This window comes from Merops nubicus, unplaced genomic scaffold (genome assembly GCF_000691845.1).
Source record: "Merops nubicus isolate BGI_N331 unplaced genomic scaffold, ASM69184v1 scaffold6448, whole genome shotgun sequence".
Taxonomy (NCBI): domain Eukaryota; kingdom Metazoa; phylum Chordata; class Aves; order Coraciiformes; family Meropidae; genus Merops; species Merops nubicus.
In genome coordinates this window covers 20,286-41,320 of record NW_008627635.1, presented here as the reverse complement: position 1 = coordinate 41,320, position 21,035 = coordinate 20,286, and the positions used below count along the sequence as shown (strand labels likewise).

The 21,035-nt window shown below is 35.8% G+C and overlaps 1 protein-coding gene across 1 annotated transcript in view; it reads right to left on the bottom strand.

The window, feature by feature from the left end:
- Positions 1-21,035, bottom strand: part of LOC103778765 (leucine-rich repeat and IQ domain-containing protein 1-like) — a gene marked incomplete at its 5' end in the record, with an annotated part of 91,181 nt that overhangs the window by 54,415 nt on the left and 15,731 nt on the right. Inside the window, 3 exons of the mRNA XM_008946377.1 lie at positions 12,008-12,127; positions 14,716-14,854; positions 16,955-17,431. Of these exons, the coding sequence (XP_008944625.1) occupies positions 12,008-12,127; positions 14,716-14,854; positions 16,955-17,431 (736 nt within the window). The remainder of the gene's footprint in view (positions 1-12,007; positions 12,128-14,715; positions 14,855-16,954; positions 17,432-21,035) is intronic.

Sequence of the window (21,035 nt, the reverse complement as noted above, 5' to 3'; positions counted from 1 at the left end):
AGGGCTCAGTCATTCAGGCTGCTTTTACTTCAGTAGCAGAGCCTGGAGTTCATTCCTTTGAAAACGTCTGATTTATAAATACAGACTACCTTTCTCTAATTCATAGAATAATTCAGACTGCACTGATTTCTGACCCTGAGAAATCATCCAAGCATTGTATACCTTACCGCGTAGTTTGGGTAAACAGGACTTTACACAGGCTTAGGTTAGTGAACAAGAACTTCCAAGCCCTTTGAAAGTTTGAGAGACAAAATGATCGTATTCTACCTAGTCTGAAAAGGTTACTTCAGGTACTGCTTGCATGATTTGGTGACTCTAAGATGATTCTTTTTATTTAGAAAGTAACTGGGAACCAGCATCATTCTTCCGTTCTGACCTAGCTTTTTTTAACATAAAATCTTCAACTTAGCTGGTATATGAAAAGAATCAATACAACTGGGTAGATTTCCACTTCTTGTACAATTTAAACATCAACTTAATTAGTGTGCACAATGATGTGTTCATTAACTACCTGCGTACTGAAATGTCTTACATTAGCAGTGAATGTGATCCAAGCTCTACTGTCAAGATCTTGGGGCAAACCTGCATCCCAGTTCTTTGAATTTTCACCCCTCAGATGAAATTGTTTGAGACAGAAATCAATAAAGTAATGAAACATGAAAACTAACACTCCAGGGCTGTACTCAATTTTTTCAAACAAGAATTATTTAAGCTGTACACTGATTGAATCCTTTTGGTTTACAGTTGTATCATAACCCCATATAACGTTCTTTGCTCTTACTATTTAGATTGAAACTTTTCTCATAAATATTTTCTTAGCCCAGTGTTTGCCATTTATTAATCTAATATTCTCCACAGTGTTTTTATTTCTTTCATAGCCTATAAAATGTCTTTCAGTGTTCTAAGTGTTGAAAAGAAATATCAATGAAAAGATAAAAGCAAGATTCAAAGATACAAATATACAAGACAAAAAAAAAAGGTAAGTGATTTATCATTAAGCACATTTGGAACTCCTATGAACTTGTAGCATATTATGAAAATACATCACACTGTCATTTGCTGTGGCCAACAAAAATAAACACACAATTGATTTTCAAATGTATGCTCTTCCACTATGTTTATCCCTAGGGTTTTTGACAGTACTGAGTTCAAGAAACTTCTGTGCATATTTTTCCAATAAACACAGTCCTAAATTATAATTAATGTTTATTACAGATGTACCAATACCTAAGGATAAATACTAGATCAATTTCTACTGGGATTGTCAACTAAAGAAAAAAAAAAAAAAACAAACACAGCAAAACAAAAACCAAAACCACAAAACCAATCTGAGAGAATTACAGAGAAAATAAAATGACAGCATTTGATTGTACGATCTACGTAAAGTGATATGCATACTACATTTATGTTTGTTTCTAAAGCAAATCTAAGGAATTGATTTCACAGATACTGAGGTCTGTAACATAGCTTTACACATACGTGTAAATCACATACAGTTGATTTAACACACATTACTTCATCTGAAGATATCTTTTATGCCTCTGTATCCTCCATACTTTATTTCCAGTGATTGTCTCAAATCAAAGATTTTATTGATTTCTCTAAATAAGTTTAAGTTTTCACAAGCACACAAAACATACATAGACCTTTCTGATATTTTCTTTTGTTACAAATTCACAGAAATAAGTTACTGTTTGAAACACATTTTTAATGCTTGGCAAAATTTTCCATGGGTTTCTTTCCGGTGTGGGTTTTTTTGTTTGTTTGTTTGTTTTGGGGTTTTTTTTGCAAGAATTTATGTTAGTTTCAATTTAGCTCCTGACCATCAAATTCACTATTAAACACAACACAATCATCCCTGACATAATTCTTCAAAAAGAAGGTGTGAATATACGTGGGGCTGGGATTTTCTTTCTGAATTTTAACAATAAAACTTCCACAGTATTAGCTATTTCCGTGTATCCATTAGGATCAAGAACTTTGTATCCTGATTTACAACTTTTTTCACCCTTTGAGAATCTAATCATACATTTTATTTTCTTACCTTTGATTTTGTAGCTCATCAATGAACCCTGGAGACCTAGGGATTTTTTTTTTTTTCACAGCATATTATATATAACCTTTTTCATTTTGTTATTCCTTCATTTTTCAAATATTTATTCTATTCCTTCCTTTGTAAAATGTAATGACTATTCACCGTTAAATGTCTGTGGTCTCAGAAACAGAATCCATTCCTATAACCACCAAAGTTAGTGAGAATGGTTCTACTATACTGGGGACTGAATGACACCCATGAAAAGCAGAGTCTTAGTGCAAACGTTACTTGTACACTCTAATTCTAGGCATCTTTTGTATGCTCTGGATTAAATTCTGGAGCTACATGATCTTTTATAATGACTATACGTGTATTTTGGACTGTTATGCATCATATTTAAACCACAAACAAAAAGAGCTCACAGGACACAGTGTCAAAACTACATTCAGCTTTGAAGAACTTCTACAAGTAACTGTCCAAACTGTGAATAATGCTATCACATACTACCTTTCATCTCTCTAAGATCAAGGAGGATCACAAGAGTATAATAAAAACCAAACCAATCCCCAAAACTGTACTATGGCTAGAAGCAGAGGATGGAAGAAGGCATTAACATATAGGCTGAAAAGAAAGGTCACCATTTGATACGTTACAACTCTGTTCTGGGTCAGACCAAATATCCATCTACATCAGCAATCTGTTTCCAGAAGAGTTCAGTAGCAAATGCTTATGAAAGGAATAAAAGGAGCTGGACACATTGAGGATACTCCTACCTTTGGCATATTTTTCTAGACCTTGGAAATTGGTGGTTTAAGACTTTCTGCTACTATCTAGGAAAAGCTTCCTCAGCTTAAAACAGTAAGCTAACTTGTTATGCAAATATAACCATCTCACCAGTGTATTTGCAAGTTATCTCTACATCAACAGAAAAAATGCAAATCATTTACAATGCTGAGACCATACAACTGCTGAAGTGGTGTAGGTTGACTCCAAAAGGCAGACGTGTTGGCTGCCATGGGAGCTGAAGCTACCCCAGGTTTCCAAACACGGTGGACCTCAGAATTAGAAGATGAATCATCATCTGACAAATCTGTGAATCTATTCTTGAAAAATAGGGAGAACTCTTTATACCTTTTTCCTTTCTTTTTTCACTTCCCCATTTACTCATTCACTGTTTGAAGAACAGTAGTGGTTTAGCCAGGGATATTGTTTGATTGATAGTTATGTAGTGCTTTTTTTATTTGTATGGCACTCTAAGATACAAATAGGAAAGTTACCCAATGAAATATAAACAAGCATGAGAAAATTAATATCAAAAGCTCACTCTGAACTCAGTCCTGACTGGTTCCTGAGCATTACAGCTGAACAGGCAGAATGGCAGGGGGGAAAAAGTATATTTTATTTTTAAAAATTATATTTCCACATTACCATTTCACAGAAATAGTATATGGCATTCTTTGCTTTTAATAAAAGATTCACCTGCCTGGTTTTGCCTAACCTGTTTTTCTAGACTTCTGCTCCCCAGTGAGGAAGGCCACTAGTGTAATTCTCAGTCAGAATGGCCATTTTTCAACCAGATTTTACAAGTTATCTGCCCTCTCTACATTCAAATTAGTTTTTAATAAGGGTAATATGTATTAAGAGTAGATAAATAAATCTTTCCACTAGTTTTCTCTACAGAATGTAAGTCTAAATAAAATTCTTCAGGGTGATGATGTCCTTGATTTCTACTTTCCTAGTTTTTAGTGATCATATTCAAACAGTGCAGCTAAAGTCTAGTTCACTCCAAGAAAATAAAACAAAAAGACAAGTGAAAGACAGGACTTTAATCCAAGTCAGAACACTAAACAGCCTTCTACGGCTATTTCAAATAAGCTGAAAAAAAATTCTTTTTGGGTAACACATGCCACATGAAGAACTACTTTTCCTAGCATTAGACATCCTGTAGGTTAAATAATTGCTCAGACTGGGAGAGGGAGCAGTCAGGCAGAGGGATCATATGCTGAAGGTTAACCCTGTGGATACTCACAACAGAGCAGGGCATACCACAGCCAGCCATACTGTACTAGCTTTCATCTGGCAGAAAGCTGTAACTCTCTTTCTTGGTTCCTGGCAAACATATTTCACTCTGTGAGGTATTTCATTTAAATATCCTGCTACTCCAGGACAATATCTTTAATTTCTTTTAAAACTAAAATTAATTTCTGCCAAGGTGTAAATATTCTTTGCTAGAAATTTCTTCTCTAATAGCATAAGCAAATTTTGACAAATGTTTTAAGAAATCACAATTTTTTACCTCTTATAGTTGATACAGAAGGACCAGATCACTTTTCTATGCTCATTTACGTATTGTTGATAGACTGTGACTGAAAACTTCCTTTGAAATTAAAGACCTGAATATTTTTGTGGATTTAGCATTTTCATTCATCCAATCTTTTTTTGAATCAGATTGTTTCATGGACTATTCTGAGAAACTCAAGTTCTTGTGTAAAGCTTAGTTCAGTGTTGAGTGAACTTAGTTCAAAGTTGAGTATCAATTCAAACTTGGACTTCTGAAAAAACTTTCAAAGCTAAATATTATCAGGTATGAACATCCTTAAATGAATCATCTATTAGTTGTATTATTATTCCATTTCCAGTGTAAGAAAAATTCAGTCTAAGTTCTACCATTTTAAAACTGTGCAAACATATGTTCATTTTAACAGTTTTATAAAAAAATGTAGAGATTTCTTTTTAATTAGACAGCCTAGTAGATATTAATTTTATAGAAAATGGTTCTCTCTATTGCAAGCAGTAGGAAAAACAGTCTTTTTCTCTGGGTTTAGTCTTTCATGCTTTTTCACATATTTTATGTGGTGAAGATAAGGGTTAGCACCCCAACAAAGGTTATTTTAACCTTTGGCAAAACTTCTTTTTCAACCCTGTCTTTACATAAGACAAGAGAATTAGGAAAGAAAGCTGGGCATAGTTGCATTCTTACAACTACTAAAACCAAATAATTTTTCAAGTCGAAAAAAGTAGTGACTATCATATGAATTCCAGAGAAACATCACAACGATTAACTGACCCCAAGAGATTTTACAGACTTTCAAAAGCTGGTTAATTATTAAGAGTACATTCTTGTAGGAAATTCAGAGGACAAGCATAGTTGTGTAGTTGTCCATTTATAAGAACACTATACTGACTATTACTGGAAAAATCACATTTTGTTCACAAAAACGTTCAAGAAAATTTTATTGGGCAATATGTTCTCCAAATGTAATCTTTCCAAACTGTTCAACAAGCTCAGAAAACTGTTCCCTCAAATTCTAATACATATATTTATATTTAATATATATACACACCCCTATGTGATTTCTCTAAATACACATGACTAAAATTATGGAAATAGTTTATTTCAAAATACACAAAAGTAAATTAATAATTAAAATTTCAGAGAACCTAAAAGCTTCTGTTCATAAAAAATGTCTAATGTTTAACTCTCTAGAAGTCTGAATCTTATTGCAGTTCATGTCAGTCAGTCACGACATCCATGACCTGAACTTTTCTAGAAATGCATTTTTGTCCTAAGCCTGACAGTGTTCAAAGGAAGCTCCAAGTCCTACATATTTTTTTTTTTTTTTTGAATACAGGAATAAATACAGGTCAACGGTAACTTCAGCTTCAGAGGTCAGACACAGTTCAAGTAAGCATCAGAAGTATAGGTTTCAAAAATCTTTTGTGATGTACACCTCCACCCATCTCAATCAACATCAGGCTCCTAGCACCTCTAGGCCACCCCTCAAGTGGCTCTAAGACCCCAGATGCAGTCTTTCCCCATTAAGATGACAAGAATCTTCAGGTCTTCCCCCTCTGACTCTGCCACACTATAGGAACTTTAGTTTGTATGCCGCTATAAACCTTCTTCCATGTTCTTCTACCTCTGCAAAAATAAACTAAACTTTCAAGGGGAAACGAATTAAAAGACCAAATAAACAAAACAGCCAAGGGACACTTCATCCCCACCCCTGACATACTGTACATTCAAATAATACACAATTTCAAAGGAAGATAACCCAAAATGTTCTACCAAGTTTCGGGGAATGAATACTAAAAACAGAATGAAAAGAAAGCTGTACTTCAGTTTAAAGTTTTGTCAAAGGAAGGGAAGTCAGGTAAAAGTATAGGGTAATAAAAAATAGATTAGTCACAAGTTTATAGTCATCTAACTTTTAATGTCCTTCAAAGGTCACATCACGTTAGAAATTTAATTTCATTTCAATACAACTTTTCCTTTTTGTTTAAAAAATCTAAGTCATAAGCATATATTATTTTTAAAGTGATGGTAACAGACCTGTAACTACACTAAAAATGCTTAATTTTAAAGATATGTCTTAGTCATCTCTCAGCTTCACATATACTGTCCTTTTATAAGTCCCTAGCACCAACTCTTCTGTTTGAAATAAATTATGCACAAATGAATCTGCAAGTTGAAATTTGTTGATTCATAACTGTAGCCTCAACACCTTAAATCTTTTGGGACATGCACTGCTACCCTCTAGGAAATTAAAGAGCTTCAGGAGCTGATTCTTTGGGATGTTCTCCTGTTGTAAACTCGCATGACTGAACTTATCATTAGCTCCTGCTACGTTCAAACCAAAATAAAATTTTGAAGCACGTTCCATACAAACAAAATGACTAGACTGAACAGCAGGAGATGGGTTTAATAGTATTTAGAATTTAGGAATCCTTACCCCACTCTATTCAATGACATACTGGACAGAGTAAAATATTTTTTAGCTAAATCAAGACTGTATTATAGGGTATGGGTTGTCCTCCCTTGCTGCCCCCCTTCTCCATTTCCACTATTAGAAATGCAAGAATTGCACGGCAAAGAAAGTCCATCAGGACCCTAGATCCTTTTCTGTGGTGCTGCTTCCCAGTCAGCCCCTAGAGAACAGTGTTGCATGGAGTGATTCCACTCCACATATCAGACTTTGAGCTTGATCTTGTTGAACAACATGACGCTCTGGTCAGCCTGTTTATCTAGCTTGTGCAGGCTGCTCCAAAGAACACTGTGGTCCCTCAGCATATTCTGCCTCAAATTTGGTATCATCTGCACGCTTGCTGAGGTGACACTCCATTCCATCATACAGGTTGTTACTTAAAATATTTTGGTACCCCTACCATCCATGATGGGCTCCATTAATTACTGTCCACAAGAGTGAGTTTGGACCACAGAACACAACTATTTGAGCCTGGCAACCCAGTCCATTTGCCACTCACATTATGGTCTACTTGTCCAGCCCATACCTCAACAAATTCTGAGAATAAGACTGTGGAAGACTGCCTTGCTAAACTCAAAGCATGCAATATGCATTGCCCTCCCCTTATTCATAGCACCAGTCACTTTGTGATAAAAAGCAAAGAAGCTGATTAGCCCTTGGTAAACTCATGCTGGCTGCTCCAAATCACCTTCTTTCATGGGTTTAGAAATGGGCTTCTGAGAGGATTTCCTGCACAGCCTTCCCAAGAATTGAAATAAGACTGATTGGCCTCTAGTTCACTGGCTCTTTCTTCTTGCTTTTCTTGAAGATGGGTGTGACATTTGCCCTTTTCCAATAACCAGAAACCTCTCTCAGTTGTCATGACCTTTCAAAGATGATAGAGTGGCCTAAAAATTAGATCAGGCAGCTTGTTCAACCCCTTTGCAGGGGGCATCCCATCTGTTCCCTGGGACTTGCATATTTTCAGGTGAGTTAAGATGTGCTGTGGCTGGTCAAGGTCTGTTATGTTCTAAAGTAAAAGGACTTCAAGCTCCAGGCAATGAGAGGTGTGGATTTATGGGTGGAGGAGAAAGGAAGCCAACAACTCACTTTTCGCTTTGGTTCCTTCAAATGCACTGCTATTTAATGCAATTACAATACTGGCTGCATCAATGGACTCTTTTCACAGAGCACAGACAAGTTAGTTATGAGAGCTCCTGAAATGTGTAAATGGGCATTAGTAAAAAGTCAGCTTTCTGACACACTGTCAAGGTCAGCCATTTTGCATTTGGCTCACGTCATATTCTCATTGAGAAAACAATCCTGATCATTACATGGCACAGAAGAGCTGTGTGAAGCAAATGTGTTATCAGATTCTGTCCACCAGAGGTAAAGTGAGCTCTGCCCTGTAGATCATTTGCTACATGGATGGACTGCTGATGAAAGGTTGCCTTAAGATCAGCCTTCTGGAGCATATAGGCTGGAATTCTCCAAAGTCCACATGAAAGACATGAAAATATCACTAAATACCATGCTCATACTTTCTGAGACATCTGTTGACCAGATCTTCCATCTCATCTGAGATAGCCTGTTGGACATTGCACAATACAACAGACACGAAACACTACTGCCATCAGTTGCCTCTGAATATCTTTGGCAATATGTGGGAGCTGATAAGAATACAAGAAGATACCAATAATTGTTCAAATGAAAAGATTACTGTGCATGTTATTGTGGGCAAGAAAAAGGCCCTTCCTCCAGTTCAATCACATGAAATCCATTTTCATATGATATGTTGCCAAACGTCCTAAAAATATACCATTACTCAGTATGCATAAGTGAAGCAAACAGATGATCTTTGGCAAAAAAGTTTTCCCCATGCTGTTTTGCAGCATCACCTTCCAGAGACCACTGGGTACACTGAATTTATAATGAAGATATTCAACAGTAAGTTAATGAAGACTGATGTCTAGTGACTTACTGCATTGGGATATTTGCAAATGGTTGAAATAGGTTTTAAGTAGGTGCTTGCACACTAGTGGTTTTGTATAATGATAGATAATACTGAATAAAATAAGTAAGACTGAAATCTACATAATATTGGTATTAAAAAACCCATAAACAATGACTACAACACAAAAGGCCGGACTATTCCAAAAACTTTTGGACAAGATTTTGTATATTTTTATTGGTTTGGAATAAGGAAAGGTTTTTCTACCCTTCTCTCTCATTTCATTCACCTTATCCAACAGTGAAATCTGCAGTACAAAATGGTGACCAGGTATTTTTCTCTTCTTTCACACCCTAGCATATGGGATCTTAGCACAGCGATATGGACTCCTCCCTACACACTTGTTTGAGGTCTATCGGCCACTGATATCATGTGTCATTATTTGGCTCTACTTCAACACTTTGCTGTAAAACACGGAGGTGAGAAAGAAGGAAATAGGAAGTACAGACTGTTCCAAGTCTTCTGTTGCTTGCCGCTGAAGAAGCGGAAGGTCCGTGTGATTTGGTATTGCCCAACTGCAGAGGATGGAACAGTTAAAGACACAGGGAACCAGGCAACCTAGTACTGAGGATGGCTAGTCTGGGCTAGGCAGAGCAGAGTGCAAACCCGTTATAGTGAAGTCACACACTTCTCACTACCAAATTCTTCAGCAGAGACAATGCTTGAAAAAAAGAGAAAAAATATGACAAATATTTCAGGGTATAATTCTAGTTACAGGCATCACTCTTGAACACTGAAATGCCCGCTCGCTGAACAAAGTGTATCCTTCATGAGTATACGCATTGTCAATTTATCCCATACACTGCTCTGTAGAAAACAGATCCTCTTCTATCACAAGAAGCTAAGGGCTTGAGTAACTTTTTTTTACATCAGTTCAGCCTTTGAGCCTGCTGGGCAAATTAAAATGTCAGCTCATGGTTCTCCTTTCATGATCTGAACTTAAACACTGTATCTGAGATTTGCTGCCTAAAAACCTTGTTTTATTTTTTTCCTAATAAACTCAATTACAACTTGAAAAAGAAAAAAAAAAGAAAAGAAGAAATGTGTAGCAACACCAGAGGGTGATAAAGTACAAGCCTCTCTAAAATGAGCTGGCCTTCTTTTCTTGACTTCCCCCTCCCTTTTTCCCCTGGCCTCCGCAGCACCTGCCCAATTTCCTTGCTGACAGACCGATGGAACAAAACAGCCCATGTAGGTTTCAGTTCAGCAATTAAAAAAAAAAAAAATTAAAAAATCACAGGATTATTTGGGCCAAACAGTGAAACAAGAACGGCTCAATTGAATTACTGTATATAAGACTCTGGCCTACTGCTGAATAATTCAAAACAGGATATTTTCCTTCTTTAATATATGAACAGATACTTCCTTCCTGTGTGAAGAAATAAATCCTTCAACTTTCTGCTTTTTATTATTTCAGAAAGAAGCCAGGGATCAGAGAACAACAACTAATGAGACTGTTCTTTTTTGTATATATATTTCAAATTAAAATGAAAAAAATACTAAAATTTAAGCCAGATCTCTATGTTTACACACACATATTTCCTGTCTACCAAGTGATTCCTGCAACTCCTGCCTCAATCATTTTGCATGCTCTTGCAGTAAGACAGTAATTCTGAAAGTGTATGTTAAAATAGGTGCTGAAAAGGAGAAAAAAACCTAACATTACTCCAAGTCATCGAGTCATTGGTAATAATTCCATACAAAGCCCAACTATATTCTAAGGAGTCGGGGGGACAACAAAAGAAGGCTGATACTCAGATGACTGAAGACTGATCATCTGTAAACTGCACTGCTCCAGCTAACAACAGATTTGATTTCATAACTCTTTATGAGCCATACAAAGGTGAACATAAATAAGATCTAATCCTGCCAGCAGCAGGGCTATAGCATCAATCTCCTTTGCAAAATTAAGAGTGAAATATTGACAAATGGCTCTTGCAAAGATGCAGCAGCTGAATAAGCACATTCAGAGACAAGGGTTCATGGAAAAAAACTTCAGTCATACCCTCTTAGGTCTCAAATGGCCAGTTTGCTTTACCTGAAGCTACTAAAAAAAAAAAAAAAAAAAAAAAAACAAAATTTTTCCTCCAAAAGAAATAAAAAAAAAAAAAAAAAAAAAAAAGCCAATGAATGTGAACAATCAGAGAAATCAGTGTTCCAGACAAATACATAGGTAAGTCATCAAGTGCTCCAGGCAATATATAGGTAAGTCTTCAACAACTGCCTTACTATGCATACTGAGTCTAGAATTTCCCATGTGGACTGTCTTTTCAGGTTAAAAGATAAAACTGGTTTAGAGATTCCTTTCCTTGCTTACTGAATGACAATATCGATCATGTAGACATTTTTATTTTTTACTAATTATCACTAAATTCAGTTTGGAACGTGATGTTATACGTCAGATTCCTTTGGAGTCTGCTTTTATTTCATAGAAATGGAAACTGCTGAGCCAATTTCAATCTCTTGAAACTCAAAGGACATTACTATCTCTATATAACTTGTACAAATGACTAGCAATAATTTCTGGATTTTGTGCATCACATACCTTCTAAAAGTAGAGTTTTTTTCTGATTTAACTCTACTTATCTTCATAATTTATTACTATATTCAGACTCATGAGCTTTTATAGCACTTTACTTGTAAGACAAAGAAGAGCTAATAAGTCTGCTTGACCTCTGTTTTTGAGGGTGTGTTCTTTTTACTGGAATACTGCAACACTGAGTCTCAGCTATATTTTTGATACTTTCAGCAATGTTGTTCTCATTCCGTCATGAAAGTGAACAAAATACACACTCAAATATTGTTGGCATTATAATGTTACTGAAATACTAAAAAACTAAACATTTTAGAATAGAAGCAGCTGTTTCCTTATTCTCATTTGAGTGTCCTTTAACTGTAGAAATATATGAGGTTCTGCAGTGGGTGTGACATTAATAGCACAGTAACTACCAGAGCATCTTGAAATTATGGTTGAACTTAATGATCTTAAAGGTCTCTTCCAAACAAAACAATTGTATGAAAGAGCAGGAAGTAATTAATCCATGACAAATACACTTAAATAAGCTATATATATGGAAAAGTTTATTTCTTGACATCCAACATGTTAATTTTAGCCCTGACAGTCCTTTCAGTTTCTTTTATTTACAACACAAACAATTGTTTAAGACGAAGAATATTTTATACATGATTTTTTTTTATGCTAATGAGTGTACTTACTTCAAAAAATGCAAAATCATCTACATTTATTTCTTCATAGTCATCCTCCACTTCATCACTTTTAACAGCTGCAAGAGCACTGGCCAGTTTCTTTCGCAAAAGAAAACCCTTCCAAAATGCCTAAACAAAAAATTTTAAGCATGTTATACAAAGCCATAGATCAAACCCAAATCCAGATTCTCTATGTTATCCCATTAGAAAGATAAAACATCTTGGGCCTTGGTTTAATAGCTCAATGATCTGTTTTTTGAACTTTATGTGACATTTAAAACTACAAGACAAATTAAATGCCAGCATATGTCTAAAGCTTAGAGTACTCAGGAGGCTCTCCACAAGTAAGCAGAAAGGAATCCTGCAACTCCCTCAACTACAAACCTGGGTCAACTAATTAATTATTTGACAATTCCTTCAGGGACTATTAAGAACTGAAAGGAAAGGCTACGTAAGAAAAAGCTGAGTGTCAACTTTCAAATTACCGAGAATAAAAATACACTTGTACTAAATGTCTTATAGTTTACAAGTAGCAATACTTGGAGACACCTCATGCAATTGACCTAGGTCAGTTACTCTTCCTTAACTAAGATCTTTATTAAAAAAAATATTGCCAGTAGGCATAATCATATATAAGAAAAAGGAGCACATTAGGAATTGAATGGTAGAAAAAGAGGAAGGCTGTGAAGAAACACATGCCAAGAATCAGATCCAGGAAAACACTTCAGAGATGTAATTAAGAAAACTAAATTCAGGACAGCATTTTTCCCCCAAATCAGTGTTTGACATAATTAGATTTCAAGTTGTACTAAGCCTTTAAAATATCATGCAAAAAAATTTGCACTGTCCTTAAAGATGTTGTCCACCTTTAATGACTTTGCAATGAAGGCACTAAAATAGGAAGGCTAAATATCATATTCTGGCTTAACATTTAGCTCATTAATTTTTAGGAAATTATTCTCTAACTGCATAACATTGAAAATGTTACTGTTTCTACACACCCTATTCCAGATTATTAAACATTTAAAATATATTAGGACTGTTTTCTTATAATTTAATTGCTGTTATTTTCCTACAGATCTTCATAACCTTCCAAATAAAATATCCTGATATTACTGAGTGATCAAAGGATAAAAAATTTCATTCAACAATTACAATTAATTTTTTTACAAATGCAATGGAGAAAAGCAATCCCAATGGTACAAGCAGAAGGATAAACTGTAAGGCAGCTAGTGACACAAAACTATGAAAGCATCAGGTCAGTGCTCACTCATGACCAAGAAGAATCATAGAATCATAAAATCATTTAGGTTGGAAAGGACCTCCGAGATCATCAAGTCCAACCGCCGAGCCACCAGGGCTCCAAAGTCCACGTTAGTAGATTTTAAGAAAGTGAAAACTTCCTTACTGTAGAGATTTGTGATATATCTGCCTATGGAGTACTGTCCTATTCAATTTGCTAAAACAGATTATGAAAGAATGAGGTAAAGGTCCAGAGAGGGATAAAAAATGTACAGAGGAATGTGAAAAGAGACTAAAAGGATTAAACAAATTTACAAATGAGTCAATCTAAGGATGGATAAATAAGAGAGATCTAAAACTCCATAAATTGCACAGAAGATAAATACTGCAAGACTAATTTCGTACTAACTTTGGAAATTATCAGGTCTGAAACCATCAAAAGGAAGCACATTTTAATCACTGCATAAATTTGTGAAACTCATCACTTTATAGTAGAGGTCCAACAAGCAAGTCAGTTCAAAAATGGATTAAATAATTTTTATACTGTGAATCTGTGAATATACTAACTAATGAAAAAAATTAGTACAACTTCCCAGCTAAGTGACTACTGTATTATGATTCTGTACTTGTCTTACTTCTTAGTATGCACACTTACTAAACATTTTGCTACTGCCCATTTGTTAAATGGATACTAATGAGTTACCTGGATTTTCAGTCTGAAAATGGCACTTAGGCCACTAGATCACTTTGGCATTGTCAGTGTTGTTTGGCATTTTTATAGAAGAAAGACTCACAATATTGAATGTTTTTAATTTAACCGGAAATCTGAAATCGATGCAGGGTCCGTCTGCTTAAAACAAAAGCCCTGGCAGGTAGGTACAACATCTGGATAGCAAACTAAACAGAGCCAAGGCACGGACATAGCAATCCATTCTGTTTAACCATTGGCTCAGGATCTACCAGAGGACAGCCTAGGCCAAGGTCTGTTCCAATTGGCAGTATTGCCAAGTCAATCCTGGTTTGTGGAGATGGGAAAAGAAGGGAAGGGATGGATATATAGAAGAGATGGGAAAAGTGGCAAGTTGTATAGGTATCAGGTATGATGTGTCAGTTATGCAGTATCTATCAGTTTAATAGCATAGACATACCCCAGTAAGAACTTGGTCACAATATGTCTTAAACATAATATTAGAATTAAATCAAGCAAAACTAATTCAGATAAATACTTGGTAAAAAAGGTAAAATATTTTTATGCTTCTATAGAACTTTTTCGTAAAGAAGGCTCTCTTTTAGAAACATCAAACTTACGCTGATTAAATCAAAAAAAGGTTTAATTAGGGAAGTATTAATACAATAATAAACAAAAATAGTGAGAAATAATAAATAAAAATAGAGAGAAGATGACAAATACACAAAACTAGTAAGATTTTTTTCTTAAGTTTGAAAAATAAGTGAAGGGAATACCATAAACCAACCTGGATTAGTGTGGCAGCTTCATGCTTCTGTCTCACAGCCTCTGTAAACCGATGCTCCTCCGTGTTGGCAGGGTCAGTTTTCCTCCTGGCACAGCACTGCCGCCAACGGGACTGGATCACCGACGCTGCCACAGGCAGCCTCCTAGAGATAGCAACACCTTTATGAGTGACATAGCCTCACCAGTACAACTGGATTTTCATAGCTACCAAACTATAATGATAAGACGTAGCACTATGCATCAAGAGAAATAGAAGGCTCTGCTATTAAACTCTAAGAAATTACAATCCAAACGTGATATATGTGTTCAGAAACACTGGAGGATATTCACATCACATAACTTTGGAAATACAATTATCTAAAAGCACTAATCTTCACTGGGCTCTGTTCCCTGTATATTCACCGGAGAGGAAGAGTCCTCAACGGAAGGACTAGGAACAGAAGTGGTTCAACAATGTCTGAATAAACTATTGGAGGGTTCCACTTACTCCATTGTCCATGTTAGAAAAAACAAAACAAAACAAAACAAAACAAAACACCACAGAACAAAACCAACACGCTGAAGGGCGCTAAATGTTGAAACCTGAATAAGGCAAATATCTCCAGTGGAGTAGGCAGGAAAAACAGAAAGTGCAATTTCATCTTTTGCCTGCTTTTACCCTTTTACCCTTGTATATTTTCAAGTTTACTCACGGTTTAACAAGCACTGATTACAGTCTATTTATATTTGTTCAGTAATTGAGCTTTCTAAATGTACGTTCAATTAATTTATACTGATTGAAAAAAAAGGTTAATGGAAGATCTGCATTATGACTTTACTATCTTGGAATCCATTTCTCCACAACATTCTCATTTCAATTGGACAGTGGGTTTAAGAAAAGACATCTAAATTTCCCCTAATCTTTATTTTACTCCTTGTGCACCTATTTAATTAGAGGAGTACTTTTACAGAAATAAAAGTACGCTTCAGATGTTAAGCCAGAATTCTTTTTTCCTAAAATGTGTTTAAGTTTACCAACTCTAAAAACATGGTTTACTTATAAGGTTTTAATCTATAAAAAGCAGCAGCTGAGTTAGAAAATAAATAAAACCCCCAACCTCTACTGATTTACATTTTGCGTTGAAATCTGCCCAACAACAGATTTACAGAATGCTTTTAAAAATAAAAACTCTAAATGAACTATTTCAAAAAGATTTTGCTAAAGCATTCATCTTCCATAATAGACAACCATACTCTTACTTTCAACTTCTTGAGAGGCAACGATGAACTCTATGGTTTTCCTGAATCATAAATTTTATGAAAAAATATTAGTTAAGTACCTACTAAACACTACTGCTCATTTGCCCTAAGTCTGAACAGTATGAAGAAACACACCTTCACTGCTTGCTCTTCATTGTGCTCTCGAGACATGCATTTTTGAAACTGAGTTCTTAAGAAATCTGAATTTTTGCACCTCTAGGGCAAAAATTTCAGCTTCTGTTTTCCCTGACTAACCACACAAACCAGCAGCAAATGCATTCCAAAGAGGTAATAAACCAGTCTGTTTCATGCGAGAGAATATTTCGGGGCATAGAGAAGTTGAACTGGCCCCTCACCCTTGCCTCTACTTTATGAAGCAGGTAGAGGCATGTTGGAGGAGTACCAAGGGCATGCCAGGCTCTAAGCTCTTCAGTCATCACAACAGCAGGAGACCGGCCTAAGGTCAAGGGAGTAGGATTGTAGATTTAAGTAACTTTTCCCTCTTGCCTTCTATCATGATTCTGACTCCAAACTCTACACAAATGAATCTTAAGTGCCTAATGAATAGTATAGCAAAAAGCCTTATGTTAGCTTGTAGTTTAAACTGCCCTCAAATTCCTGCAAACCATCCAGCATTGTCATCTGTAACATTGTATGTATCATTGAATTGATGTCATAAATTTATTACAAAAGAAAGAAGGAAAAGGTAGGAGACCAAAAGAAAGTTTTCAAATTCTTTTACTACACAGTATCGTTAAGTTACTTTAAGTACACATCTATCTACATTCTACTCTATCAAAACGACAGAATACCACAAAAGATTGCTGTTAATACGGAAGTTTAGTGCACATAACCTTAAAATAACTCTCTACTGTCTAATAATGAGCTTAAAAAAACTCTTTTCTTACTACAAGTTCTGTGTTTCTGTTTTAAACAAGAAATCCTCACTTTTATTGCCTATCCATATAATCTATTTGAAAGCAATCTGGCATCTGTCTTACCTTCCCATATCATTCTCAAAATGTTGAGGAACTCTCCATGTATTACTTGCTAATATCACTGACTGTTGCAGTGAGAGTTGGGATGACATGTTATTGTTGTCTTTGCTCTCCCCACTGTAATTAATACAAGATTCAGTGCTCTTCTGCTTCACTCTCTGATCTTCTTTATTTTCCTTTTGGTGCACAGGTATGGAGGAGTTAATGAGTGTGGCCTGGATATGGCCAGTAGTAATCCATCTTTTGGAAGGATCCAACAAGACCTGTTTATTTTCTGTCGCACCCGTGATAAAGAGGTTATTTTCCTGTAGGCAGCCAGTGGATGTTTGCTTTAAATGATTTTGCAGTGCTCCTGGTCCATCTCTGTCAGTAATGTTTAGCTCACCGTACTCATGTGCGTATCGATGTTTAAGACTAAGTTTCATCCACTGATTAAAATACCAGCATTGTCCCTGTGCAGAATCAGTGGAAGAGCTAATTCTGAAAAAAAAAAAAGACAAAAATGGTTTCACATGTATTTTAAATTGCAAAAATTCTTAAAAAAATATATATATGTTCCTTCTATTATTTTCTAAACTACCTTGTATTTTCAAGTATCCTTACATTTCCATGTTCTAGCAGTGAAGAGGCATTATTTTAATTGAAAACCAGTTTCAGTATTTATAGATCTTAACTGCATTTTTCTTCTTCTGGCAGTATTTAAAATATACCCACATATATTAGATTGCTTATTTTACACTGGCATTATTTAAAAAAAAGTTTCAGCCTGTTTGAAATAGGCAGTAGAGCATGCGTTTCATTATCACTTTTCTGTGTGGTGAGAGGCATAGGAAGCCAAAAATTTTACATGATTTGAGATAATTTTTTTTATACATCTTGTAATAGCCTTAATAATCTAATTTTATCTGGAAACTATGAAAGCTAATATAAAAATAACAGTAAGTTTAAAATTTAGATTAGAACTACAGCCACAAAACCCCAAAAACCCACAATGCCTAGAGAGAATCTGGGAAAACAACCTTTTAAGTATAGATGTTTTTATCAAGATAAGGGAATGGGCTAGACTGAAGCAACATTAATCTACAAAGTGTGGTTCTCATTAGTCCTTCATGCTACACTATCTAAATTACAAAGATGAGTAAGGGCAAATATGAACTAATTGTTACAGATTCAGAAAGCTGCCTGTATTTGGACAGTGTTTGTCTCTTGTACATAGGTAGCAGGTACTTCTGAAATCATGAAAACATTTCAATTTGACAGCATAGATAGATGCAGAGATCTGTAATCTGGCACTATTTTTGGAGAAGCACAGAGTCAATTCTAGGTCAGCAATCCAAGAGAAAATATAGGAATAACAAGAACAAGATCAATTCTCTTGAGAATCTGGAAAAATCAGGTCCTAAGAGTATAGTTTGAATAACAGAATTTTCCTTTCTGCTCATCATCCTTGAAAGGTGAAGCTTTTGTAATCTTTTACTGTGAAAAGACCTTTTACCTATTTAAATATTTCCTCTAGTGAAGTTCAGCTAAGAACTTTTTAGATTTTTGAGAATGTACAGAACAAGATCTTACAAGAGTCAAAAAGACTCCAACTCTCTCCTAGTGCAACTTCAGTGCTACTGGACAAAGTATGAATGGCTAAACTGGAAGCCAAGTCCATTCAGCCGAATTACACAACTCGCTGTACATTAGCCATACATTTCATTGCCCATTACACAACATGACTCCTGCTCCTGCTAATTCCACAAATATTAATATTTTAAAAAATATTTAAGCCAATCCATATAATTGCTTAAGGACTTAACAAATTCTGTCTCCTACTACACATTAACAGTAGCAATTTATTCAACATGAAATACTTAAAATGTTAGTTAAGTACTGCAGTCAAATGCTTTAAATTATTTAAGAAGATAAATTTGGTACAAGACCATTACCAAAGTTCTACACAACATACTATGGTGAGAAAAAACAAACACCAAAAACCAAAATACCCCCAAATATTCACCTTTTTTCCCCCCTTTGGTTTGTTTTAGTTTTTTGTTTATTTGAGGATGAAAATATTGCAGAGATAGTCAGAATGTTTTACATATTGAGCAAAATAAAATTCTGTACTGAAAGTATATCCTGAGTATACTTGTTCATTCTGAACAAACAGAAACAAAGAAAAACAAAACACTGTAACAATGAACGGAGCAGGATACTTGTGCATCCTTTCCTTGCACACGTACAGGGGCATCCTGAGCAGCTGTTTCACCCTTCCAGTGGCTATGAATGTGACAAGCAGAAATGGGAGAGAAGGCTGAAAGCAAGTGACAACCCAGGTAGGGAGTAACTGTGTGGTCACGGCTCGCGGTACTTTCTCCACAGAAGTTGCTTTTGGGCAGCTTTTCCAAGCAGTGGTTGCAAAATACAGTCTTGTTGCCATGGGCATGCACCCCATCTCCCAGCTGACATATTTTTTGGCAATCCACAGCTATAGTCTGATTTTGTAGGACTTTTAGGCTGCTCTGTGTGGCTCTCCTTTTAGGCAGTCAGATCAGCCCAAGCTTCAAGAAACTACAAAGGGGGCTTTAGTGACATCCCAGAGAATTATGAGCAGTGAATTAGCTTGGTAACTTTATTTGGGTTTCTCCAGCACAGGTGAAGCTACAAAGCACAGACAACAAATACTAAGATGGGGTCTGAATGCTTAGTGGCAGTCAGCTTGGTGGTTCACTTAGGTGAGCAAGGATTTCAGGCGGCTCTGGAGAAAAAACACCTATTCAATAGGTTTGAGTAGAGCTTTCCTATCAATGCACTGCAGCTGTCTCAGTGTCTCAAAAGCACTGCATGCTTGATATCAGAGCCATGCTCCTAAAGATGGCTTACTCAAACCACAGAAAGGAAGCTGCTATAATGGAAAGTGTGCTGGACCGACTTACATCTTTAATGGAAAAAAAACACATAGGAGAAAAGAGAAAAGACAAAGTAAGAAATATGACAGTATTAAGACTTTTGATACCACAATATTTCCTTTTCAGTTAATGTAAATTAGCTGATTGCCTGTCAGACCTTTTTTTGGTATTATAGGTCAAGAGTCTGCCCACGTGAACTCTTCTGCATTTGCTTCTTGGTTAAGATACAACCAAGGTTTTGAGCATAAATTGGCATCTAGACAAAACAAGAAATGGGATTATCCCGATGGAAGCACCAGTACCCCGACTGCCTGTCTGCTTCACATGTAATGAAATGCAGATGAACGTGGCAGTCCTGCTACAGCAAAGTTTTTATGGCTTCCAGCTTTGACCAGCACATTCCCTCATGTTCAATGGCTACTCACAGCTTTATTTTGATCTTAACAAGTGAAAGTAATTTACACTGTATGTAAATTTTAGCACAGCCACAAAGGATACACTGCTTTTACAGTGGGAGAGAGGTATAATAAGCCAGAAGAGGAAGGGATGGATCTTTCATAGCAATCTACAGATGTGCTAAAATAGTGGCTCTCATAGTACCTAAAGACCAAGACATTTCACAAAGAAACCATAAGAACAGAAAGCTACCTGTAGCTTTCTTACCAAAAAGATACCTCTCAACTTTGAAGAAAGAGAAAGCTTTTCAACCAGAGTTTAATGTATTTGGAAATTCAAGTCAGGCATTTATTAATGACTACTATAACTGGTCCTAACATCAGTCAACCAGGAGTATCCATCACTGTCTTCTTGGCATATTTAGACCAAACCCTGCTTAGTTTCACTAACACACACATGCAGCATTTGGAGGTAAGTAGAGGTGGGGAGAAGCAAACCTCCACCAATACCACCTAGGACCCACGCACAAGTTGATTTAACTAGATATGGAAAAGGACAAGTTTATAATCCTTAAAGGCCTTTCAGAGGAGTTTAAATTAGCCAAAATGTTGCCACTTAGAAAGTTTAATGTGGCAGTGAAAGCTTGCTTACAGAGCTGACACATTTTGCACAGAATTTCCTACGGCACATGCATCTGCAATGACTACCGGGCTATTCAAAGAGCATCATTTTGTGACAATGAGACAGTAAAAAATATATGGAAAAAGTCAGAAAAAAAAAAAAAAAAAAAAAAA